Here is a 26155-nt window from a genome sequence, read left to right as displayed (position 1 = left end):
AGAAATCCATCACTTAACAAAACAAACTGCCCACAGGATGAGAGGAATGTGCTACAGTAAAGGCATATTTATCCCAACAGGGCAATTTGACTTCATGCAATTCTAAGAGAAAAATTTCAGAAGGACCAAAATTCTAAGTGTTCAGCACCCACTTTTGGAGCCAAATATGTTCCAGGGGTTGGTTTCAATTTAGCTTCAACTTATGAGTAACTAATGTATTTAACTCTTTTAAATTCTGCCCTCAAGCTTTAGATTAGCTAGAGTCCTTCTTGTGAGCAAGATTTCTGTCTTTGAAAAACTTCTAGCATATTGTCCATAAATGCAACAGTATTTATTATTATTACTGCTATTACTACTGCTAGGAAATTTTGGACACAGTTCCTTGTGTGTTCCCTGTAGTTCACTAGAACTAATTTAAGACGAATTAAAAAGAGAAGCTGACAGGATATTTTTTACTTAGTCCCGTGCATGAGTATGTAAGAGAGGATCCCACCCCGATGATGCAGAAGCAACAACCTTGGAGTAGGTCACAAGCCAGCAGCTGCAGTGTAGCTTGGTGATTCAGGTTTGTCACTGGAAGCATTTAGCGCCATCCACTCAAGAGTAATTCAAGAGCTGCAGACATGCCAAAACTGGTGCTATTTGTCAGGCACTTAAAAAATGCAGCAAGATCAAGTACCCTGTCATAAAGATCAGTACTCGACTGCCTTCGATTGTAGATGCTGTCTTGCCAATCTGTTTCTGTATGTTTGTGTGCAAAACTAGGAAGAAATGCTCCCTGGCTGGGGCCCTAAGTAATAGTATAATACAAATATTAAGGATAATATTTGATTCTGATACCATGCTGATCCTGACTCATGGATAATGAATTTGCTACCCGATAAGCTATACTGTCTTATCTGAATGCCTCATGTATTTATCTCCGTAATAGCTGCTGGTGGAGGCGTAGTGGAAATTTCCCCATCCACAGTCAGATTAGGTGTGCAGGGACAGAAATCACCGTGCCCAAGTCACCCAGGCCAGCTGGGGCAGCAGGGGTGGGAAGCCAACCTTCAGCTCCTTAGTCCCAATTCCTCTCCCAAAGATCTCTGGCTGACGCATCTGCCTCCAAAAGACACCAATCTGATATCCCAAAAGGAATACAAATCCCATACTACTAAAAGTATCTGGTAAATGATTCATCTTGGTGAACAACTAGCAGATTTGCATCATTTCCTGTGTTTCTTAGTCTTTGTAGTTAGCTGATGATAACCTAAACTAATGACCAGTTTGTTCTGTGTTTTTGCAGGGCAGAAACTACTGGATACCTTAGCTGAAACCTGGGATTTTTTCTTCAGTGATGTCCTGCCCATGCTTCAGGCTATTTTCTATCCTGTGCAGGTGAAAACTTACTCTGTTACTATAGAATCTTGAAAAACTGGAAGAAGCAGCTTTACTGGTTCATCAACAGATTGATGCAATCCTTAACTGCTTCTGCCTTGGCCAACTTCCCAGTGCTGCTGTTCTGTGTAGTCATGTTATGCAAAGAAGTTAATTAAGGCAACCTGGCTTGAAAGTGCCTGGCTGAAAACGATGAAAGGGAACTTTGAAAATAGGAGGAGTGTACAGAGAGGATAGATTGTCCTTATGTCAGAAGGACTCGAGCTAAAAGGAATAAGGAGGATATGAACAATACACTGAAATATGTGCACAGTGAAATAAGTGCAGCTGTGTTGACTTCAGTGTGTTTGAAGAAACTTTGTAAACATTTTTGCATTTTTCCAAGTGAACTTTATGCCTAAATTAGTTGTCCAGTTGTTACCAATACCATTTCCATCTGTAAGTAATTGCAAGCATGAGATCTTAATTCTGTGGCAAAGTTGTAGCTCTGTTTTAGAATCAGAAGAGATGTAAAGACGTACAGGACTGGATGACCCATTGACTTGTGTTATGTCATCTAAAACAGTAGAAAGAGGAGGATATTGAAAACCCATTAGAACACTGGGCTAGATTTTTTATAAGTGCCACCTAATCTAAATTCCAGTCTACTTAATAATATTTCAGCATGATTTCAAAAACCCTTATCTGAACTAGAACTCACTTAGATGTTTTTGAAAATTGCACCAATACCTCTTTTTCACGACCATGTTTCTGAGCCTTTGAAAATAATGCAGCAACACAAGACTCCTCATCCTGTAAGTGGAAATAATAGCCTGAATTTTCAGGGGAGCCTGGAGGGAGTAAGCCCCAAGCCCTATGTAATTTCAAATGGGTCTAGGTGCCTTATGTTCTAAGCACAGTTTGTGCTTGTACGCTCTCAGAAATACCATTCACTACTGGTTTAAGCACGTTTGGGATTTTCTTTACCTCAGTATAAATAATTACTCTAAGTGAAAAGAAGTGGTGGGAGTGTCGGACGATTTTATTCTAAATTAAGAGAAGTCAACATTAGCTGGGTGCCAGGCCTTCCAGAAAGGTAAATATTTGGCTGGCAGTACTCAGAAATGCAGGCAAGAATATACATTTACAGCCACATATATCGAAGGAATAAGGCCTGATCCCAGCAACTGGAATAGTTTTACAACTCCGCAGCAGATGTAAGGCAAGCGGTGTTAATCTCCACAGGCAGAGCTAGCGCCATATTCTTCAGAGGAGACTTTTTTCAGTGAGATGTGATTCTTTTGTTGGAAAAAGATGTCTTTGAAAACGTAGATGAAACTTTACCTCTGTTCTTGCCTTATGCTGAAATTTTCCAAACTCTGGAAGGAAGGAAGATTCTAGGCAGACTTTGGCCATGATTCCTAACATAATCTAAAGAGCAAATGCCCAGCCGTCACTTAAAATTCAACTCTACCTTTTTTTTTTATTTTCTATTAATTTTATTGCATATGAAATAAATACAAAATGTTCTTGAATATTCTGCACTCAGGTAAGATTCCCCTTCAATCCCTCACTATCTTCATAGTTGAGATCAGTTTTTCTTGGTAAATATGCACTTGGTCTTTGTCAAGTCAAACAAATTCACGGTGAGTGTTTGTGGGCTGTTTTTGTCCTTTGTCATGTTGCCTCTGCTTTGCATTCATGTTTGCTCTTCTGGTAGTCCTTCAGAAGTAGAGGAAAGAATTTTGACTTGGCGTTTTGACATTCTTTTTTACACAGTTCGTAATCCATTTTTGTTGTGTCTCTCTTTCCAAGGGGAAGGAACCCTCCGTTCGGCAGCTGGCTCTTCTGCACTTTAGGAATATCATTACCCTCAATATTAAATTGGATGATGCGCTGTCACGTTCCAGAGCCAGAGTTCCACCTTCTATTATCCAGATGCTGTTAATACTCCAGGTAAATTTATTATTTTTCTCAGATGATTTTCTTTATCCGTCTTTCCCTCCTGCATTGCTCAAATCTTCTAAAGTAGCCTCTGATATTGAGCCCCTTTTGGAAACTTCTCCCCAGAACAGCAGGTCTTCCATGCAATTAAATGTTGTCCCCATCATATCTAGAAATAGACTCTTAGATAACATTCCTTAAGATCAAGGGGATTTGAGAATAAATCTATTGAGAATAAAAAAATATTTTTGCAACTGCAGGCTGCAAAATACTGAATTTTTCTAGAAGGCCAATCCTTGTGGTAACAGCAGGACTTCCATTAAATATTGGGTGTTGCAGCACTAGTTATTTGGGGCACGAAGATTCACAGCTGGTGTAGGCAACAAAATGAATATGCAATTTGTGGTTGTATCATAACCATATTTTCAGGCACTATGATTAAATTATATCAAAAATGTTGAGATAAAAAGGTACGAGATTAGATGTTGATATTTTCTTTCAATGTTACTTTGTTTAACAGTAGTGAGGAGAAACAAAAAGAGGAAATGCAGTCAGAAAGCACATTTAAGAAAATATATTCTTAATTAAAGAAAGACAAGCATGAGTGTGTGTTGAGGAGAAGGGGGATGAAGCAGAGGGAGGGAGAGAGCCTGGAGTGGAATTCTAAGGAGTGAGAAAAGCTGAGAGTTTCCTGAATGGTGATTTTTTTATTACTATTATAAAAAAACAGCTTCAGAGCAAGTAGAAGAATATAGTTTCTCACTCTTAAAGTCACTTTGCTCATCATCATCATGCAAAGTGGTACTGCATCTGGATTAGTTTTAGAAGACTGAGTAATCCAAAGGCCAGTGATGAAAATGGAGCAAGGAATAAGATTATCTCTGCTGGATCAAGAAAGGATAGTTCAGCCTTGCTATCACAGTCCACATGTTTTGGGGTGTATAATGGTGTGTTTAAGCTAGATTTCTCCGAAAAGATACTTAGGCACTGCCTGCTTGCCCCCTTATCTCTCTCTCCCAAACCTCCCTCTGCCCAAATGCTTCTTGAAACTTGGCTGATTGTGGCGCAGTGACAGCTATCTCAGAGATATTAAGTTCCTGTGAGCTTCATGGAAATTAGTGTCTGGAGAGAGCAGAGGAGCCTCGGGGAGAAAATGGAGTATGGGCTTAACTGCATAATGAGACATCAAAGAATTCACGTAATTGAGCTGTGAAGTAAACTGTGCTAATAGACGCCAGAGATTCCACATTAGAGAGCACCATCATGAAAACCTTAATCACAGGAAGGTGGTCTATCAGACCTGATCCCTTCTTGGAGACTTAGGTAATTTGCTTTTTTGAAATCAGGGTTCAGAAGTGTCGCTGCTGACAGATCTCCTTAGTTTTGTGGTAGTGGAGGTTTCTTGGCTTATTTAAACTTTCTTTTCAAAAGAATCTGTACTAGCTATGATCAGGTGATATGATCTGGTGAATTAAATAGTCTCCTGATTTAGGAAATTCATAGGAGCTGATATGAAGCCACTTGCCAGGATCAGTTTCTACAGCAAACAATTTCATGGCAAATCTGCTTTCTCCAGCAACTGGATGCGTTAACAAGGCAGATGCCAAATTAGAGTGAAAGGACAAATCCATTCTCGTTGCAAGACTGCTGATGGAAATCAATAATAATGTGAGAGGCAGCTTGGCCCTGGGTGTTTATTTCTGCATGTGTTACGTGCAGTTGTATAATGGAGAACCTGATGATGAAAGTCCTTTCTTGGTAATAGCTCTGCCAAGCTTGAGGCTTAAAAGCTAATGGAAATTACAGTCAAGGGGCAGAAAATGTTCTGGGAATGAGCTAGTTGCATGCTTAGTAGTGTTAGTCAATTAGCTGGGTTTCATAGCTGAGACTTTTTGTCAAATTTAAGGCTAATCAAAGGCAAAAATTATACATTTGTTGTGTAATAATGGAATTTCCTTGAGATTAAGTCAATGTGTGAATAGGGCTGGAGCTGAGAGTGCAACTCAGCTGTCCAGAAACACGTGGTGATCTTGCGTGTGTGGGTTTCCCGCACTGAGTGAAGAGGTCTTGGTGTGGGCTCTGTCTAATCCCTATTTCTGTCTACCGTGGATATCTCTTCCATAGCAAACTCAGGGACATTGCAGTGGCTTCCCATGACTTGAAGGTGTGTCTGGTCGTGTTGACCCTTGAGGAAGTGTTGATCCTGACGCCAAGCCAGCCGTGCTTTGGCCCTGCACGGCTTCACGCAGTGGTTGCATCACTCAAATGTAGGTCATCTGGTTCCAGGCAGCAGCTGTAGCCTCAGATCAGGGTCACATACTAACGGGCACCAGTCTGTCCTGTTAGGCTGGATGAAAAAGCAGTAGACTTTCTCACTAATGCGGAGTACAAGTGGTATTAATCATGTGTTAGCTTGTCATCATGTAGGGGTAGATCTCTGTCAGTTTGTCAGAAGAAGATGCTTTTCTTATGGAGGAGAAGAGGGCTTATAAGGAGAAAGAGGGAACAGAAGCTGTAACAATCCTTGAGCTTTATTCAGGATCCAACTGCTGCTGATCCAACCAAGCACACTTTACCTGAACGTGGGTAGTCAAATTGGTTCCAGCAAAATTTCAGCATGATTTCATTGACTTGTGTCGGAGTGCAGAGCAAGTGCATGTTACACACATCTGTTGCTTGCTCAGGGGCCACACTGTGCCAGAAGCCCCACAAGGAAAATAAAAGAGCCCCTGTTAAAGAGCTCAGAATAAAACAGAGCCTGGAGCAAAGTTGATCCCCAAACTTAGTTTGTCTGGGTGACAATTTTTCCTTCTTTGCATCATATCTTTCGTTCTCTCCTCTGTACACTGCTTGCTGGAAGCGTGCTTGCCAAGTATGCAGGACCCTTGCCCAGGACATGGCATACGGCAATACAGCTGGGACAGAAGGATCACCAACCTGACGTACCTCAGTACCTCAGGGTTTGCCCATAGAGCCAGATTCCTCTGCTTCTTTGTGCTTAAGACATCAAAGATAAAACAAGCCGAGCAGGAAGAACTCATATCTTCCCTCTCTAAAGGAAAGAAGAACCTTCATTTCTGCAGCAAAGCTATCACAGCTATTGTAGTAGCTAACTGTGTAGCTGAAGCTGTGTTGTAAGATACCCTCCACTTAAAGGATCAGAAATTATTCCTCCAGTTAATTAGTGCACTCAGCTTCTCCAGGCTGGTAGGTCCACTTCTGTATCTCCCCAGGGATATAACCTGCTCTGGCTGTGACCAGGTGGGCTACCAGCAGCAAAGCGCTGCCCCAGAGTGGAGGGAAGGAGCAATATCTCTCTGCACGTAAAGTCAGGGGGAGGTTAGCCAGAAAGCTCAAGCTTTCTGTTGCCACCTGACTGAAATGTTTGTCCTACGTGGTTGCTTATAGACAGTATGGGATGCTCAGGTGCCTGCGGAATGCTCGTGTGACTTGCAGGGTTATGAATGAGACAGGTAAAAGAAGAACTAAAACTTCTTTTCAGCACCAAAATATATGCGGGAGCTCACATGTATGTTCTGTTCTGTCAGCAGTCTCTCCTCTGTGACCTTTCCCTTTGGCTGGAATTAGGAAGCAGGAGGAAGAAGAATAAATAAAATTAGAGTTTAGAAAGAAATTTTCTCCCTTGTGTTCTGTGAACCAAAGAGAGCAAAACTACCACCAGAGGGTAAACAAAATCTGACTAATTTCCCAAATCACATATTGTGAAAGAAGCCCTTTGCCACTGAGATGGGAACATCTTATCTGCAGGTATCTTTCTTGAGGTCTGAGAAAGTTGGGACAGGAGAATAAAAGAGTGTTTATCTACATCTCTGGGTTGACATCAGGATTATTGGAGTTCACAGAATCTCTCCGGGTGACCCGAGGCATTTGAGAAGCAGAGAAAAGCACAGCAGAGTCTCTGTCATGCTGAGGAATGAGGCCTCACTAAACACCAGCTCTGAAGAGAAAAATAAAACCTGTGGTTTCCTTTTTGGCTTCTCTGAGCTTCATCTGAGTTCCCATGCCTGTTGTCTCTCCTTGTAAAGGGAGACAAAAAAAAAATTCAGAGAATTGCCCAGTGGGACCTATCTGTTATCTCTAGATGTTCCTAAGTGCATGCATGACTCCTCACACTTTAAAGGGGCGGAAAAGCACATTTCAAGAGCTGTAAGCAAGTACAAAGAGTGCTGTTTTTCCACCCCAGCAGCCGCACAGCCAACCAAAGACAGCTCGATGGTTAAAAACAAAATGTCTTTTGCTATCAGGAGACCACGGGGCTCTTGCTACAGAAAAGCAGATTTTCCGTGTAGCGCTGCAAAGCACGTCAAATGAGGCCACTTCTCTATGGCCAGAGGACTTCAGATTGGGCGACTGCTTTTCTGATGTAGCCTTATGAAGACCCTTGAACCCAGCGCGTGGTTTGGGCCAAGTGGTGTGTGCGTGAGATTTCAGCAGGTTTTTCGTTTTGTCTTTACATTTTTAATCCCTGGTTTTATAAGACGTGCAAAATTGGAAACCTAAAAATAGCTATATCATACTCCCTATATAAATATAAGTCACTTTGTGCAAAGCCAGTGTTTACCCTGGATTATGGAAAAACATATTTTTCTCCTTCCTTTCAAACAGATGTGCTGGGTGCATTAACCCCATATAGATAAATCAGGAGACATGTAAGGTCTATTACAGCCAGGCTGGTGCCTGACATGTGGTGAGGCTCTATTAGCTGGTACTGATATACACAAAACTGAGAATCTGAGCTTTGAGATTTAATTTCAGAATATTCTGGGTGTGAAAAAGATGCTTGCTTCTAAGCAATAGCTTATATCTTACTCTGTCTTACTGGTTGTCTCTATCAGTAAGAGCAGCTTGCATAAATTCACACAAGTTTATTACCCTGGAATGAATTCTTATTGCCGTGACTCTTAACAAGGCCGAGCATTCATTTTTTGAAGGAAAAGAGCCTCTTGGAAGAGAAATGTGACCTTTTTTTTTCCTAGCGAGGAGTACTTTTCATATTTGCTTTTCTTCCTCTGCTTTTTATTATTGTGCCAGTTTTCTGGTGCTGAGAATCGTTTCAGCATGGAATTAGGACCAAATGCTGCGATTGCTTCACCTGGGCCCTGGGATGTGACCTCAGGCAGGCTGGGATGTGCCGTTGCGACGAGCCGAGAACCGACCGGAGGCCTCAAAGCCACCACGGTGGCAGCAGCCTGCGTGCCACGGGGAGAAAGCAGGGGGGATCCTGACACCCCCTGCGGCGCTGCTGCTCCCCGTGCCCGGGTGGAGCCAGGTCGGCCCTGGCAGACGGCTCGAGCAGACCCGGAGCGGTGCTCGCGCCGCGCATGGGGAGTGCGCGCTGGCATGAGCGGCGCGGATGCGACTCGGGCCGTGGGTGGCCCCTTCCACACGTGGTCCATCCTGTTCGCAAGTAGGTTACAGCCAAGGGGGGAAACCACTTCAGAAGCGTTTTGTTTTTTTACCCCTAATGCTCCTAGCTCTGGTCCACGTGTTCTTATTTCAGGGTTGGCCACAACTCTTGTTTTCTGGAGGTGCAGCGATAGGGGCAGCAAGCAGGGCTGCTGGTAGGCAACCTGCCAGGGGCCTTTTTGGCAGTAACTCAAACGCACCCAGGGTGCAGACCCTGCTCATCACTGCAGCCCGAGAGTTGTTCCAGATGAAGTCAGGTAGGTGCATGTACAACCTGGACTCAACCAAATTGTCCTTACAAAAACATATGCCCTCCACCCTGAAATTTGCTTCCGTTGGCAAACCTGGGCTATTAAAACCTGTGCAAGTTTATAGGTGGGAGAGATCCTTAACTGGCGGAAATAAAAAAGAGCTAAATCACTGGTGGAAATAAAAAAGAGCTAAATCAATCAAGCTAGTCTTAGTGTGAATTACAGTGTCTCTACAGAGCTTACAATTACACCAGGAAAGAGGGAGAAGGTTTCTAACTAATTGCATTAGGCTGCACAGATGTCCTTTGTGGATGCATTTTGGTCTGTAAACTAAAACTGGCATAAAAGATAGTATAGAAAATTGGACCCTTGAAAACCTCTGAAGAGGAAGTATTCCCATGGTGCACAGATCCTTTGGGGCAGAGTGCTTTAATATGCGGATGCTCTACTGAGGGAACACAAGAAATTTAATCCAAGCTACCTTTCAAAGAAGATTAATTAAGCCTCATTAAAGCCCTATATGGACACTCATCTTAAGAATTAAAGGACTAAGAAGAGAAGTAAGTTTAAATTAACTCTAATTCTGAATCAGAGGCCTAAGCACAATTTATCTAATCGGCCTTCTGGTCTTGACAGAGTGAATATTACTGCTTTTCCCTGGGTGTCCCTAGCCTGACAAACCCAACCTTCCCAGCAGGGCACAGGGCAGGCAGAGCAGTTCCCACCAGGAGATGCCAGAGGCACCTTCACCTTCTCCCATCCTTCTTTGAAAGGAGATCTCCTCCATCTGCCCATTTTGCTCTCCCTCTGGCCAGCAAGCAGAAACCCTGGGGTAGCTGCAAGCTCAGCGGTCCCGCGGAGGGTGGCAGGAAGCCAGTCCTCACGGGCAGCTCTCTCTGGTCTCAGTGTCCCCTCTCCTGCCTTGGGTAATGTCCCCAAGCTGGGTCCAGGCCCAGCACCACCCTGGTGCCGGCACTGACCAAGGGTCCTCCAGCTCTCTCCGGCCATGAGAGGTGTCCCCAGACTGTGGATGATTTTCTGTAGAAAGGACTTAGAAGTGACTCTGACAGCTGTTTGTTTTCATCAAAAATGATGTAAATCCTGGGTTTTTGGATTTGGGTTTCTTTCTCCTAACTGTGCTGTAGAACATTATTAGAGGAAGATGTTTCCATTTAAGCCAGCAGCTTGATTATGAAGAATTACATAAAATTTCCTATTCTATGGCTTTTCCCCAGAAGAGGCACTGAGAAACAAAAGAGTGGTAAAAGATGAACAAGATGCACCTAGCCCAGTCCCCAAGCTCCTCCGGTCCCATTCTGCTGCTGCTATCCCCACTTCAGCATCTTCTTTTCCCCAGCTAAACTGGTGTGGGATGTGGCTTGGAGGCCACACGGATGAGCACAAAGGGAGAAGCCACCCCTGCTGCATGGCACCAATGAGAATTCTGAGCTCCTAGAGGAACTGGTCCTTGTTCCTCCTTGCCTCCTCCGTAGTTGCCTGTTCTCTGAGACAGTTGCAAGGAGAAGGGACTTGAGTGCATCTCTCAGGAGTCATCGTTTCTTCCACGTTGGATGGATGAGGTTAATGGGCACTTGCTGGCAATTTCATGTCCTTACCCTTCGCTCTCTTGTAGCTGCAGGAACAACAACTATATGGCACAGTGATATGCAACACTTACCGTGAAATTCATTAACTTGCCCCTACCCGATAATTACCAGCAATTAAAAGGCAAATAGTTAATCATGTGACTGGACAGGATGCAGATTACGTTCCTTATTTAAGTCATTATCTGCTAGTGAGTGTGATTTTATGGCAAATAAATACATTGATGGTTTTAGTCACCCAAGTGTCTTTTAGAGGCTAAGGGTAACATGATCTTTGTGTCCTTACTGTGGGTGGCCTGTTGAACTCCAGGGAAAAGATAAATGCCTCGTTCTTCCTGTATCATTCATGAGCCCTTATCATGATTTTATTGTTCAGCTGAAGAGAAGGAAGCCTTTGAAGAAACAGTGGGGTATTTCCATTTTTGACCTGTCTGAATCACACGAGGTCACATGTTTAGGCAGTATAAAGCTCATGCAGCTCTGTTAAACCTAGAGGAGGAATTAGGCGGATAGTTTTGTCTCAAAAGTTCTCGAGAATGGTTGTATATTTAACAGTGTTCTTCACATTTAAAGTGAAAACAAGTAGAAGTTTTGCTCTGCAGAGGCATCCGTGTTGATATCTAAATTACGTTAAGGATGGGTCAGCTTGGAAGAATCATAGAATCATAGAATGCTTAAGGTTGGAAGGGACCTCTAGAGGTCATCTAGTGCAACCCCCCTACACACGCTCACCTAGAGCACGTGGAACAGGACTGCATCCAAGCGGGTTTTGAAGATCTCCAGAGAAGGAGACTCCACAACCTCTCTGGGCAGTCTGTTCCAGGGCTCTGTCACCCTCTCCATTAAAAAAAAAAATCCTTAAAAAAGAAAAAATTCCTGTGGAACTTTTGGTGTTTCAGTTTGTGGCCATTACCTCTAGTTCTGTCGGTGGCCACCACTGAAAAGAGGCCAGCACCATCCTCCTCACTGCCTCCCTTGAGGTACTTAGAGACACTGATCAGGTCTCCTCTCAGCCTTCTCTTCTCCAGGCTGAACAGGCCCAGCTCCCTCAGCCTCTCCTCACAGGGCAGATGTTCCAGGCCCCTGATCATACTTGAAGCCCTGTGCTGGACTCTCTCCAGCTGCTCCACATCCCTCTTATACTGTGGAGCCCAGAACTGGACACAGTGCTCCAGATGTGGCCTCACCCAGGCTGAGTAGAGGGGCAGGATCACCTCCCTCGACCTGCTGGAGATGCTCTTCTTAATGCACCCCAGGATCCCATTGTTTCCATGTCAGTAGTGGGACCTTGCCTTCAACAGAGGCAGCTCAGAGTGTCCATTCCTGCTGCACGGATTCCCACTGCATGTTGATCTGCCCCAGTTGGCTCAGTTCCTCATAGAAGATGAAGCAGCAAGGAGGATGCTGAAGAATGAATGTTTATTAAAGCCCTAAAAGGTGAATTTCTTGGTTGTGAAAGACCCCACACTGGGTCTTTATCAGCTGTCCAGCTATTGAGCTTCTGCAGGAGCCCAACCAGCATATTCAAATTGCCAAATCATATATTTTCAATCATTTCATATCTTTTCCTTATCTTCCATCTTTGTCTTCTGCCTTGTCTTTTGCAATCCTGTATATATAGCTTATAATAATAGCTTAAAGAAAAATCACATATTGAATTTCTGCAGGTAAGAGGAAGGCTTTTCTTTCCCTAGTGTTTAATCCTGTCCCAGGAGAAAAACCCTCTTGCTCTCTTTCTGCAGCCAAGCCATTCTGAAAAACTCTCACCAAACTAATGCAAGCTGGGACTGGGTGTTTTGTCTTCCTTATCTTTTGTCTCCATCTCAGTGTCACCAGTGAAAAGAAGAGGGAGACAGAGCTGCTTCTCCTGCTGACACTGACATGACTTGGCACTTGCTGAAGATTAAAGCAGCTGTGACAATATCTTTATTTCTGCGGCAGTCGCAGGGATGCGAAGTGCTGACTTCCGTCAGTGCTGCCATACAAACTCCCCACCTCTCCCTCCCGTGAGTGCTGGTGCTGTGGGAAAGGAGATGGCTAGAGATGGGACCAGGCATGGTTTAACCCTTCATAAATGCTAGGCTTTGCCAACGTGCTGGGTTTAGGCTAAGGTGATGGGAGGCAACACTGCCAGGGGCTCATAGGGATATAGCCATGAAACGTCTGGCTGCAGAAGCCTTTAACACATGCAAAAAATGGACATGTAGCCCGTATGGAAATAGGCTTCAGCAGGTGGGTATCTTCATTAACACAACTGGGGTTATTCCCATCTACAGTAATTACCTGCCCCGTAAGTGCTGTTTTGCACATTTGCTCTGTGTACCAGATAAAGAATCACAGAATCATTATGGTTGGAAAAGGCCTTCAGGATAATTGAGTCCAAGCATAAACCCATCACCCCGCTGCCAACTACGCTGCATGTCTGGCTGCAAACAGACGAGGGCACAGTCTTAGAGGCTTGCTGAGCATGGGCCCTCATGGATCACTATCCTCCACTGGGCTGTGTTTTTTTCTCAGGAGAAACTCTTTCCTTCCAGCTTCTTCCCGCATCCTAAGAGTCACTGCCATCTCCCTGAAGCCCGGTGCCTTCGGAGAGAGGCTGCAGAATTAGTGCCAGCAGCCCCATCCTCCTCCGTAGGATGAGCGAGGTCAGCATCAACTCTTAAGTAGCAAAGATGCAAGTGCAGAAGGAAAGTCCTTAAATCCATCCTCTTTCCTGTTCACGGGGATTCAGGAGCTAAGCTGTTCTTTTTATCTCTAGAAACTAGTAATCTGGTTGATTTTCTCCCCCTCCATCTTTGTGGTTAAATTAATTCTGGAAACTGGTAATGCTGTCAGTTACTGACCATCTCCATCCCTGCGGTTAAATCATTTCTAGCACAGATTGTTTGTGCTTAAGGGCTATTGCAGACTCTCATGCAGCAAGTTTTTGCACTGCTGTTGTCAGAAGCAGGCACAGTATTTTAGAAGAAATCCCACACTGTGTATGCCCTATTTCTTCTTTTTTATTTTCCATGCACTTCCCCTACTTATCAGCATTAGTGACAAAATGTTGAATTTTGTGAACTTTTGGCCTTATGCTCTGTTGGGGCCTTAGTAAGAATATATAGGAAAGTGGAGTTTGTGGGGAACTGGACCGACGCCTAGCAACCGAACACCTGGAGGAGAACCAATCAGCTGGGAGCCTGTAGCCAATGAGTGCTGCTCCTCAGCGCATGCCCACCTGCACCGGTATAAAGCCCTGCTACAGACAACAGCGGGGGGAGTTGACTTCACTTTGTGTGGAGGTGTTGTTTGCTCTGGCTTGTGGAGAGGGCCCTGGCACTTGGCGTGAGAGTGACCCCCGACATCTGGTGACCCCGACGTGATCGTGCGAGAACGCGAGGGATCTTACTGGAGAAAAGCGGATTGTGACCACGACCTGGTGAGTCAGAATGGGAATTGGCGCATCTAGAGTGGAAGTTGCTGCAACAGCAATGGAACATGATACTGTTGAACGCTTCGTAAGGCTTGCTCAAAAAACTAAGATTGAGGTCTCGAAAACCGAGCTAACTGATTTATTACTATTTTGTAAGAAGAGAAAAATCATAGAAGAAGCTTCCCAAGCATATAAATTTGAATCATGGGAGCGAGTAGGAAGAGAACTATGGGACGGTGTACAATTAGGCTCGGAGGAAGCGTGGCGCCTCACAAAGACATTTCGTCTAATATGGCCTATGTTTGAGCGGTTAGTTGCTATTGCGTTTTGGGAAGCGCTCCATGGAGAAGAAAAGGAAAACGGGTCTGAAAGTTCTGCATGTACTAACAATACTGAGCCAATTCAGTGTAAGAAAATAGATAATAAGAGAAAGGTAACCTCACCTAAACAGGCATGTCCGGTAACTTTGGCCGAACAAGAAGTATGGGGGGGAGTGGATGAGTATCTCCCCCCGTGGGAGGGGGAGGAGCGACCGCCCCCCACAGCACCCGAATGGGAAAAGCGACCGCCTCCCACAGCGCCTGAATGGGAGGGGGAAAAGCGACCAACCCCCACAGCACCCGAAATGGAAGTGGACCCAGTTAAAGTACCGATCCCAGATGGATCGGACGATGATAATGCCGTGGTTCAAAAAATGCGACAAGAACTTCGGGGACAGGCAGAGAAAATGACAGAATTATTAGAACAAATGCGGCGACTAGACGGTGGGTCCAAGGCCAGAGATGTGAAGGCAGCCTATAAGGCTGCCCATAGGGCTATAGTCGAAGGGTTGGAAAATGTAGACAAACAATTAGAGCAGTGGGAGGCACGAAAAGATGCCCCTAAGATTCAAAAGAAAGCAGCTGGAGCAAGTGACCCAGCTGAAGAAGGATTGTTGCCGGAGCTCCCAGCCACTTCCACTGCAGGTGGAAGTAACGATGAGGAAATGCCACCTGTTAATCCAACATTTAATGCGGGAGCACGGTATAAAGGGCTCATAGAGAATGCTCAGTTACAAGGAGAATTTGTATTTACACCACTAGCAGCTCCTGTAGTAACGGGAGCCCAGGGCCCCAGGTGGGAACCTCTCGATTGGAAATTTGTTCAAGGCATACAAAAAACAGTAATGCAGTATGGGCACGACAATAAGTTGGTGAGAAATCAGGTCTCCGCCCTGTTTAAATATTCCCATATGGTACCTGCGGATAGCAGAGTGATAATGGAGCTCCTGCTTTCCTCTACCGCCTATATGCTTTGGTTAGCAAAATGGCAGGAAAGATTAGAGGAAAAACAGTTGGAGAATCTAAATCGCAGTATGGACGATCCATTAAGGGTTGCCACCCTTGATCAACTGATGGGCAATGGGCGTTACCGGGCAACTGAGGCCCAGGCAGCGCTCCACCCCAGGATACTACAGCAATCAAAAAATGCAGCGCTAGCCACTTTTCTTGCACTACCACAAATAGGAACGCCACAGTTGCCATACACCAAAATAACACAAAAGCCGAACGAGTCTTTTTTCAACTTTGTTGATCGACTGAAGGAAGCCTTGGATATGGCACCTAATGTGCCTGCGGAAATGAAAGCAATATTGGCAAAGGATCTAGCAGTTCAGAACGCAAACCAAACTTGCAAGCAACTGTTAGCTACTTTGCCACCAGGAGCTTCAATTGTCCAAATGATAGAGACCTGTGCCCGAGCGCCATTGATGGAGGAAGAACAAAAAGCAAAAATACATGGTGCGGCTTTGGCCGCAGCAATTAAAGGAGAAAGACTGTCTAGAAAGGAAGACAAGAGATTCCATGGGACATGTTTCCTATGTGGTCGATTAGGACACATGAGGAGGAAGTGTCCCAACAGATTCAGGATGGAAGGTACGGCCCCGAGAGGATTTAATGGGACCTGTACGAGATGTCAAAGGTTCGGGCATAAGGCAGCGGAGTGCCGATCACGGTTCCGCAAGAATGGCACGCCGATACAGGGAAACGGGAGTCGCCGCGTTGTGAGGGACGCGGCGAACAAGTATCCCCAGACAATGGCTGCCTCCACGAACTCTCTGCCGCAACCCGAGGAAGTGCAGGAGTCGACCTCTATGTGGCAAAATCCACAGTGATTAGAGATTCTGACGTGCATATTTTAGAATCAACATGCACTGGTCCTTTGGGGAAGGGCCTATCCGCTCTGATAATTGGCCGTTCATCAGCCTCAAAAATGGGTATTTTTGTGTTACCAGGGTGCATTGATGCTGATTATTCCGGCAATATTGGCATAATGGTGAAAATATTTAATCCTCCCATCACTATTCCGGCATTGAGCAGGATAGCTCAACTGATACCTTTTCGAGCTGCAATCCCCAATCCTGGAAAGGCCCGACGGGGAAATAAGGGCTTTGGATCTTCCGGACCCCCTCAGGTTGCTTTCTGCGAAAAGATAACTGCTCAGCGGCCGACAAAAATTGTGAGCATGGAAGGACCAGATGGCACTCGTCTTACCAATGTGGCCATGATGCTGGATACCGGTTCTGACATTACTATCATCCCTAAATTCGCATGGCCACCACAATGGGATCTGCAGGAGATTGATACCCCTGTGACAGGGATCGGGGGGCAATCTCCTACGCAGGTTAGTCAATATTTCGTGACTGTTATAGATGACGAAGGAAACAGGGCCAAGGTAAAACCGTATGTGATGTGTACCTCACTGTGGTTGCTGGGCAGGGATGTTTTAGCCCAGTGGGGTGTCACTTTGCAGTCACATTTTCCCTAGCGGCCATTGGGGGCAGCTTCCGCCCTACTTTAAAGCTAAAATGGATTACAAAGGACCCTGTATGGGTGGACCAATGGCTGCTACCGGAGGAAAAGCTGCATCATCTAAGGGAATTAGTTAAAGAACAGTTAGATCAGGGTCATATTAAGCCGTCAACGAGTCCCTGGAACACTCCTATTTTCACCATCAGGAAAAAATCTGGAAAGTGGAGGCTGTTACAGGATCTCAGAGCCGTTAATGCATGTATGGAAAACATGGGAGCTCTACAACCAGGGTTGCCCTCACCTGTTATGCTCCCACAGGCATGGAGTTTGCTGGTAATCGATCTAAAAGATTGCTTCTTTAATATACCGCTTGACCCAGAAGACAGTGAAAAATTTGCATTTACGGTGCCTACAATTAACAGGGAAGGCCCATCGGAGCGATACCAATGGGTAGTTCTTCCCCAAGGAATGAAAAATTCACCAACCATCTGTCAATGGTTTGTGAGTTTGGCCCTAAAACCCTGGAGGGAAAAGCACCCCGACTTGATCACATACCACTATATGGATGACATTTTAATAGCAAGCCCTGAAGTTTTGCCAGCTGAGCAGGAAGAGGAGCTAATTAACTGTCTAAAGGAATTTGGCCTGGTCATTGCCCCTGAAAAGATTCAAAGGCAAGCTCCTTGGAATTATCTGGGTATGGTCATCACAGAAGCCAGAATTAGACCCCAGAAGCTTAAATTGCAGACGAAAATTGACACCGTTAACTGTGTACAAAAATTGGTAGGAGACATCCAATGGATTAGAAATTTTTGCGGCATTACAAATGCGGAAATGGAACCGTTGCTTCAACTGCTTAGGGGAGCTAAAGGGCCTGCAGAAAAGCGGAGCTTAACCCCAAAGGCTGTCGCAGCCTTAGAACGAATCGAGGAAAAGATAGCAGAAACAGCGGCCTACAGGTTCCAGGAAAGGTTACCAATATCCCTGGTGGTCTATAATCGGGAAAGGGAGGTGGCGATAATTATCGCCCAGATAGATGAAAAAGGAATCCTGTTTGTACTGGAATGGGTTTTTCTCCCAAGCCACTTGCGACGTACCCTAACTCAAAGGCATGAAGCAATTGGAATGGGAATTTTGAAAGCCCGGCAACGCGTACGAACAATTGCCGGCAGAGAGCCTGATAGTATTATCCTGCCTCTAAAGACTCTGGAGTTAGTTGAAGAATGGTGTTTAAAAAGTGCAGAATTTGCTCTAGCTATTCAGGGCGTTAAAGTGGACAATCATTATCCCAAGCATCCTCTCTTCCACACCTCTTTGGAGCTGGAAGAACGAGAAATCCAGAGTTTAAAACCATTATCGAACGCGATTACTGTATTCACAGATGCTAGCAGCAAAACCGGGAAATATGGGTACGCTTTCCGGGAGTCAGATCGTTGGAAAACTCAGATTCGACGGGAAACTGCATCCGTGCAGGTTCTAGAATTAAAAGCAGTAATTTGGGCATTTCTAACTTTTCATGATCGGCCCATGAATATAGTTATTGACTCTCTATATGTAGTAGGCATCGTTCAAAGAATTCATAGGGCAATTATAGGACACGTAAATAACCATAATCTTCAAGCTTTGTTCGTTCAGCTATGGAACATCATTCAACAAAGAAAGCAGGCCTTTTGGGTATCGCATATTCGTAGTCATACTGCATTACCGGGCCCTTTAACAGAAGGTAATGCAGTCATAGACAGTGCCGTGTCAGCAGCGGGTATTTCTTGTTCGGCGGAACAACAGGCATCAACGTCTCATTCATTCTTTCATCAATCTGCTCGAGCGTTGCAACGTGAATTTAAAATTTCCCGAGCGGCAGCTCGTGCTATCATTGCTGCCTGTCCGGATTGCGCAAGACTGACCCCTTTACAGGAAATGGGTACCAATCCAAGAGGACTACAACCGAGGCAGATATGGCAAACAGATGTTACGGAATTCACTCCCTTTGGCCGACTAAAATATCTACATGTTACGGTGGATACCTGCTCAAAGGCTCTCTGGGCGACCCCAGCCACTTCTACAAACGCTAAGTCAGCCTGCAAACACTGGGCTCAGGTAATTGCTGTTTTAGGGAAACCGGACATCATAAAAACAGATAATGCACCGGCGTATAAGAGCAACATCTGTAAAAACTTTTTTCAGCAATGGGGAATAACCCATCAGATGGGTATCCCGTATAATTCGGGTGGTCAGGCCATCATTGAGCGACACCATCGAAATTTAAAACAATTATTGTCTGCTTTGAAAAAAGAGGGGGAGATGGGTCCCTATGAGTTAACAAGTAAAGCATGCTACGTTTTGAATTGGCTCAACCCTAGAAATGATGATAACGTACCCATTTTCACTCATTTTTCAAAAAATTCAGCTGACCTTTCGGGAAAGAAAGTACAGGTGGAAGTCTTTTGTCCACAGAAACAGATCTGGGAAGGTCCAGTTGAGCTAGTTACATGGGGACGAGGATATGCGTGCATACTTGGAAGAGACGGAGCGACCTGGGTACCAGCCAAGTGGGTACGACCGTGGTTGCGAAAGGACAGAAACAATTAATGGACCATGAATTATAGAAATTGTTACACTTATGCGTAACCAGAATGGTTATATTTATGCTTGCAACTATGTTACTTTGTTTTTGTTCGTAATAATTTGATGCATGATATTGCCAATTTTTGTTTTTTGTAAAAAGAGGGGAAATGCTGAGGATTACAGCTATGTTAATTTGTTTTTTGTAAATGTTGCAATGTTTATTGCTAATTTTTCCTTTTTGGAAAAAAGAGGGGGAGATGTTGGGGCCTTAGTAAGAATATATAGGAAAGTGGAGTTTGTGGGGAACTGGACCGACGCCTAGCAACCGAACACCTGGAGGAGAACCAATCAGCTGGGAGCCTGTAGCCAATGAGTGCTGCTCCTCAGCGCATGCCCACCTGCACCGGTATAAAGCCCTGCTACAGACAACAGCGGGGGGAGTTGACTTCACTTTGTGTGGAGGTGTTGTTTGCTCTGGCTTGTGGAGAGGGCCCTGGCACTTGGCGTGAGAGTGACCCCCGACAATGCTCTGTGACTGATTTTATGTGCTGTATTTTCCTTGCTGTGACGATTGCAAAAGCTGAGAAGAATCAGTTCTCAATCCGATGACCCCGTGCATAAACAAAGGCCAGATGCTGCCCCAAAATTCAGTGGAGAAAGCTCCAGTTGTATAATACTATATTATAGCTTCTCTATAGGCTTTGCAGGTTGGATTCCCCAGTGGGCAAATGCCAGCGAGGGGGCCCAACGTGTTCATGCGCTCAGGGCATCCTGATTTTGTGTTGGAGCTTTGTTGTATTGCAGTGATCACTAGCAATTGAATGATGCTGTAACACATCCAAGATGGAAAAGCTGCAGGATATTAAATGTGTGCATAGGAGGGATGCAGATTCCAATGCAAAATGCAGCCTGTCCTTTACTGGGGAGCCTTTGCTCCACCACAGCTGCCACCAACAGAGAGAACCAGTGGCCCATTGGTCTCTGCTTCTTGCTCCTGCTAATTCCATGCCTGCACCACATGGCGAGTGCTGCTGTGCTGCTCAGGTTTTGCAAGGCGGGACATGACTCAGTGCGAGGTACTGGTTAATCCTGGCCCGCGAGGGCACCGTGCAGCCCGTCTCCTGCGAGCAAGGCTCTCCTGGGCTGGACTGCGAGGCAGACCTTGCTGTTCCTGTGGTCACCAGCCTGCGCGCAGCATCTGCACACCCCTACCGAGTCCTTGCCAGCAGTGGTGTCCAAATGACATGTCTTTTCACTGTAGATCCATTGGCTGTCTGCCTTGTGTCTTGTGACTTTTAATTTCAGGTTTTCCTGTGGGTAGTTGAGCAACTATTAATATCCAGTATTGGCCAGAGTAGCAGCAGTGAGTGTGTGTCTCTGTCATACTGACCCATGCTCTGCCACGAGTTAAGGAAAGCAATGCATTTCTTAAAGCATTTGTCCTTCCTCTGAGGAATCTGCTGCCTTCAAGCAAAAAAAAAAAAAAAATAGTAACATTTCTCAACTGTTTTCCAGTGTGGTTAATACAGGGCAGCTCTCAAGCCCAGGACGTGTCTCAGCCGTAAACACTTCCTTCAGTGACTTTCCTTTCATGCAGCACCTGGGCAGGACCATGTCAGCAGGCTGTAGCTCCAGGCCTTCGCTGGGAGGCAGGAATGGAGGCCCAGCAGACCCAGGCTCCTTTTTTAGAGGTGCAAGTACAGTTTATTATGTGGATAGCTTTTATTATTCTCTCAGTAAAGAGGGAAGTGAAAGGCATCTGACTGAGATGACCTTCTCTGGATCTTACTAGTGGTGGATGTTACAAGTCAGAATTGAAAACTTTAAAGGACCTGCGACCTTTTCATAAATAGTGAGAAAAAACATGAAGTTATTGTTCAGCACTCAGCAGTAGTTTGGTATTTAATAGTGGTTTATGCTTTTTTTCACACACAAAAAATGAGTGAGGAGTAAGTATTTCAGACACAAATGAGCTGCCTGGGGCAACTTCCAGTTGTCCATAAGTGAAGCAGCCTCCAGTAAAGACGAATGTGGGGAGGCTCAGCAGAAGAGCTCAGAGGATGGCCTGGGGTTTGCATACGGCCTAAAAGAGACTCCGGGAGCCCAAGACTGATGTGGGGTACTGGGGCAGAGCAGATGGCAAGGGCGAGAAGTGGAGGGAGGTGAAGAGTTAAAACAAAAGAAATCAGATATACAAGAGCTGTGTCTATGTGGAGATCCAGCTGAGACCCTGCAGTGGAATAGCTTGAAGCACCCAAGAGAAGCAGATAGCAAAAAGAACAGCCAGCAGCTGAGTTTATTTCCAGCAGCTTGGCCTGAGTGAGACATCCTCTTCAGATGTGCCTGATTCTCAGGGGACAGGACAGCTTTAGCTCTAACCTTTTTCTCTCCAGAAATTGTGATTTATATGCTGGATTCTCTTTTCTGCCATCAAGAGGGTGATGCATTGCAAGAATTGTAGGGTAAGTCATACTTCCCCGAAGTAAACCACCAACCTCCCAAGATTTCAGTGAAGCTAGGGGAAGCCTTTCTTTCCCTTGTGCCTGCTTTGCATCCACTTGTGGGGTGAGAAGTGAGAGGCATAAGCAGCGCACGGCACAGAACCTCCCCCCTTTCTGAACCATCGCAGCTTTCACTAGCCAGGCCTTTCCCACAAGATGTTCTGCATCTGCTTACGGGAACACGGGAAGCCCAGACCTCTGGGTCCTGTTTCAGTCTGGCTCTCTAATATTAGAGACATATTAGAGACATACCAGACTAGCAGCAGCCTAAGCAGCTCGCCAGGGCTGTGTCTTTCTTTCTTTCTCTCTTTCTTTTTTTTTTTTCAGATTGCTTCATGTCTGGGTTTTGTTACAGGAGCCTGAGGAAGCTAAGTGGCCAACACGAGGTGGAAAGTGGATGATTAATTTCTGAGACAGCCTGAACACCTCCCTGATGGGCTGAAAATGACACAGTAGCTCTATAGTCATTGGGATGTTTGCTGAGGACTTACGTATTTCTATAGTGCTTTCATTCTGGAAGTGCTCCTGCTGTCAGGTTATATTTTAAGTATGCGTGTAAGCAAAAAGGAAAGGATTTCAATTATTGTGATGAATAAAGATGCAGCAATGTCTGACTAAATGCCCCCCCAGTAAGGGCAGAGCATGTGAGCCATGCAGAAAGTTACATCTGTAAACATTAATCTGAGGCAGGTTTGAAGGCTACATTTGGGAGGGATTCTTCAGCATCCATTTTAGGAGCACAGAGAATTGCTGTAAATTTTAAAAGGAGCCTGTGGGCTTCCATGGTTCACTAAATCCCTTGCTATTCTTCTGGATGTGCAGGGCCAAAAGAAGAACTATCACCCATCCTTTCCCTTTTGATTTCGCATAAAGTCCTTGTGTCATTTAAACACTCGGCCAGGGTAGATGCAGGTCAGTGCACCCGGGCTGCCTGGGACGCTCTGACTCGTGAGTCTTGCTCCCAGTGTAGTGGTAGGGATTATGCAGTTACCTTCCAGTGGAGAGGACAGTAACACCTCACTCAGTAACATGCAATCTTCAGTGCATATGACCCTTTTGGGAAGGTTTATGGGTCTGTATGTCAAAAGTAGTGGTGCATTGGATCCTTTTAACACTTTCAAACTGCGACATGCAGTTCTCTTTTTCCAAATGATTTAATCGGAAGTGATGAAGTAAGCAGCCTGGGTGCTGTGTTATATTCTGAAATATTTATCTCTTTTCTTGATGCTGAGTACAGACCCTTTCCATTTGCAAGGATGTGACAGCTTCAGGACTCAAATTGTCACTATCAGTGTCTTGAAGGATGATGGGGATATGGCAGACTCCTGTCGCCAGATATGTTACATTATTAACCTTCCAAATATCGTGAGGTGACTGCTGCATTTCAAACAAAAATCAGGACTTGATCTGAAGTTACTCTCCTCCAGAAGTGCTTAGGCTCTTGCTGCTGTTCGATATTGAACTACTTTGGCCTTCAGTTGAGAGATGAATGGGTCAGAGACAGCCTATGAAAGGCATTTAATAGAGATATTTAACACACTGAAGGAAACAGGAAACTCCTGCTAAAATGAAATTGGGTTCATAGATGGTCACGGTAATATTTTAGAGTGAGTTTTTGCATGTCTGCAGAGCATATTTTGTGCTAAAGATAAGGGTATAGCCTCTGTTTTACTGCTAGTGCTCCAAGTTTTCATTCTTTTTCTCCAGATGATGACATGGCTTCCTGTAAGCTAAGCAGCTAGCCTGCTCCATCTGACTTTTGCTTTACTGCTATATTTTGACATACCAAACAAATAAGATATCAAGCAGTAAGTACAAGAACCAAGAGCTGTCAAAATAGCAAGATAAATAAACCTTTTTATATTGGTGAATTCTAAATGCTGCCGTTAGTTTCTCAGAAACCACTATGATGTGGATAAAAATCACAAATTGGCTTTCATCTAACGTTTAAGCATAATTACTTAAATATTTGGGAAAGGATGCATTTAAAAATACATATTTATTATGGGTATATATAGATACACATACCCTTCCCACCAAAACTCCTTGCCCTCCTTGACCCATATCAGCTTTTAAGGCTTTCCCTTCTTCTGGAGGGAAAGGTTTGTCTCCGAATAACACAGCAGAGAGAAATGCAGAAGCGGCTCCATGTTACACATGCACTTTGGGCCCTGCAACTTGTTGTAGGGCACTGTTCAAGGTGGGCTGCCCCATGCACTGCTTTAGTGCTTTTAGTGCACGGTGGTTAATGCAGGAAGGATCCTGCAGGTGGATGCCAAGACGAGGAGCGGAAAAGAAGCCGTCGCCGCTCTGGTGGAAGCCGGGAGTTTTCTGGCTTTTCAGTGTGTTTTGAAAGCCTCCCGTGAATGACTGCTGGACGGAGGGATCCGAATGAAGGCTGTCTGGGTCACAGGAGGAGGTTTTACACTGTAAAAATGGTATTTTGTGGCTTGAAGGGGAGCAGCTAAGATGCTTAAACATCAGAAAAAGAAATAGAGCCTTAGCCCATATTCTGGCCATGAGCAGTACTGAACACCTTTGCCACTAGCTCTGTATATCATATCTAGGAAGCTGGGTGCGGAGGCAACTGATGGCCTGAGATGTCAGTCTTCGTTACTGGTTCTGAATTTGATATGATCGTTAACTTGCCAGAAATTAGTTTAAAATAATAGGCACACCTTCGCCAAGCCTCCTGAGTTATTTCTAGGTTATTTTTATCTGTTTTTAATTCATTGAATAGCATGGGATCATTCTGCAGCTACCATGGTGCTTGCAAGCTTTCAGCATAAGCCCTTGCTTTCCGGTTTGTATTTGTGAAGCCTGACAGGACTTAGCACATTTCCAAAGATTGTTATTCATTATTTAAAACCCACTCATGAAGCTTCTGTTTCTGCTTGGCTAGCCATTATTTATTACTTTTCATGCACAAACTGCTATTAAGTGGAGGAGCATAAATGTGGCCAGCCGTGTCAGTCAGCCAAGCACCGCGGCCCAGAGGCAAAACACGTCGCTCAGAAACTCATATACTCAAATACTCAGGCCAATATTATTTTTTTGTAGACACTTTTTAGGGAAGCATACCAAGCAGCAGATGCATTTGGACATCAGGATCCTTTCACATAATGAAGCATGTGTTGCAGTTTTACTCATGTGATCCACACAGTTCTGCCTTGCTTCTTTGATAGCAATGTGTTGATTGGGCTTTTAACACTCTTAAATCTGTAATTCTGCTGGATTCCCACCGAGTTTGACATTTATAGTCTTAACTTTACAAAAAGATATGTCAAAATATATATCCTACAGCTGTGCAGAGCCACACTGAAATGTGCATGTGCTTTGGGGAACAAGGGAAATCCTTCATGTGAGTCGAAAGGACTCTGACCAGGCACCAGTAAGTGAAGAGAGACTCCAGCTCACAGCAGCTACCTGGCAAGTGCCCAGACTTTTAAGTCTGCTCCTGGATGGAATGGGATAGTTAAGTGCTGATGGCAAAAGCTTTTGCTATGGGTGAATCTTACCATGAGTGGTTTTAATGTGATTTTTGCCTGGATAACAAGTGCCAAGGAGGTGTGAAAGCCCTTCAGTGTAAATATGTATTTATACTTATTCATATTTCAACAGAAGTATATTTTATTGAAAATATCTTGGAAGAGGTATTTTAGAGTCCTGCATTTATCTTTTCCTTAATCCTGGTGGCATTGCTTTGATGGCAGTGTCACCTTGTGGTACCAGCCTCTGGTGCAGCACCCGGGGCTGCTCCATCTTTCCTTCATGTAGTCCGTGCGGGTTTATGATAGCCAAAAAGCCCAGTGAGATTTTTAATTGATCTTCACAGAGTTAATCCTGCATTGCCCATGGATGCAGCTTTTTAAACCCCTGGAAGTAGATACTGTCCCTTTCTGAGCATTTATGGAGTTCCTGCGTGGGGATCTCTCCAGCTGGACTCACATCCCTTGGCTTTACAGGAGGAGGAATCAGCTGTAATGAAGAGATTTGCTGTCGCTGCACGCCCATGAGCAAAGAAAACGTGTGGCTCGAGGAGACAGGATTCACCTGGGGTATTTTCTGTCTTTCAGGGGGTTCACGAGTCGAAAGGTGTGACTGAGGATTATTTGAAACTGGAATCCCTGATCCAGAAAGTTGTTTCTCCTTACCTGGGCACATACGGTCTGTATTCCAGTGATGGACCCTTCACACACGCTTCTTGTATTTTGGGTAAGAATAATCGTGGCTTTATCTGACAGAGCACAGAGCGCTTCCCCGAAAGGCTACCCCACACACAGTCCTCCCAAGAGAA

General features: G+C 44.9%; 1 protein-coding gene across 3 annotated transcripts in view; it reads left to right on the top strand.

Annotated features, from left to right (window-relative positions):
* The window catches only part of LOC104568994 (proline-rich protein 5), a 68232-nt gene that overhangs the window by 38740 nt on the left and 3337 nt on the right, over window positions 1–26155 (top strand). For all 3 annotated transcript variants that reach the window (XM_088531728.1, XM_088531726.1, XM_088531727.1), the window contains exons 6-8: window positions 1289–1380; window positions 3175–3315; window positions 25935–26073. In XM_088531728.1, coding sequence (XP_088387854.1) covers window positions 1289–1380; window positions 3175–3315; window positions 25935–26073 — 372 coding nt within the window. The remainder of the gene's footprint in view (window positions 1–1288; window positions 1381–3174; window positions 3316–25934; window positions 26074–26155) is intronic.

This window comes from Tinamus guttatus, unplaced genomic scaffold (genome assembly GCF_059628265.1).
Source record: "Tinamus guttatus ecotype Peru unplaced genomic scaffold, ASM5962826v1 Tinamus_guttatus_pri_ptg000427l, whole genome shotgun sequence".
NCBI classification, from domain to species: domain Eukaryota; kingdom Metazoa; phylum Chordata; class Aves; order Tinamiformes; family Tinamidae; genus Tinamus; species Tinamus guttatus.
The sequence above is the reverse complement of the archived record's forward strand: the minus strand, read 5'-3'. Positions and strand labels throughout refer to the sequence as shown.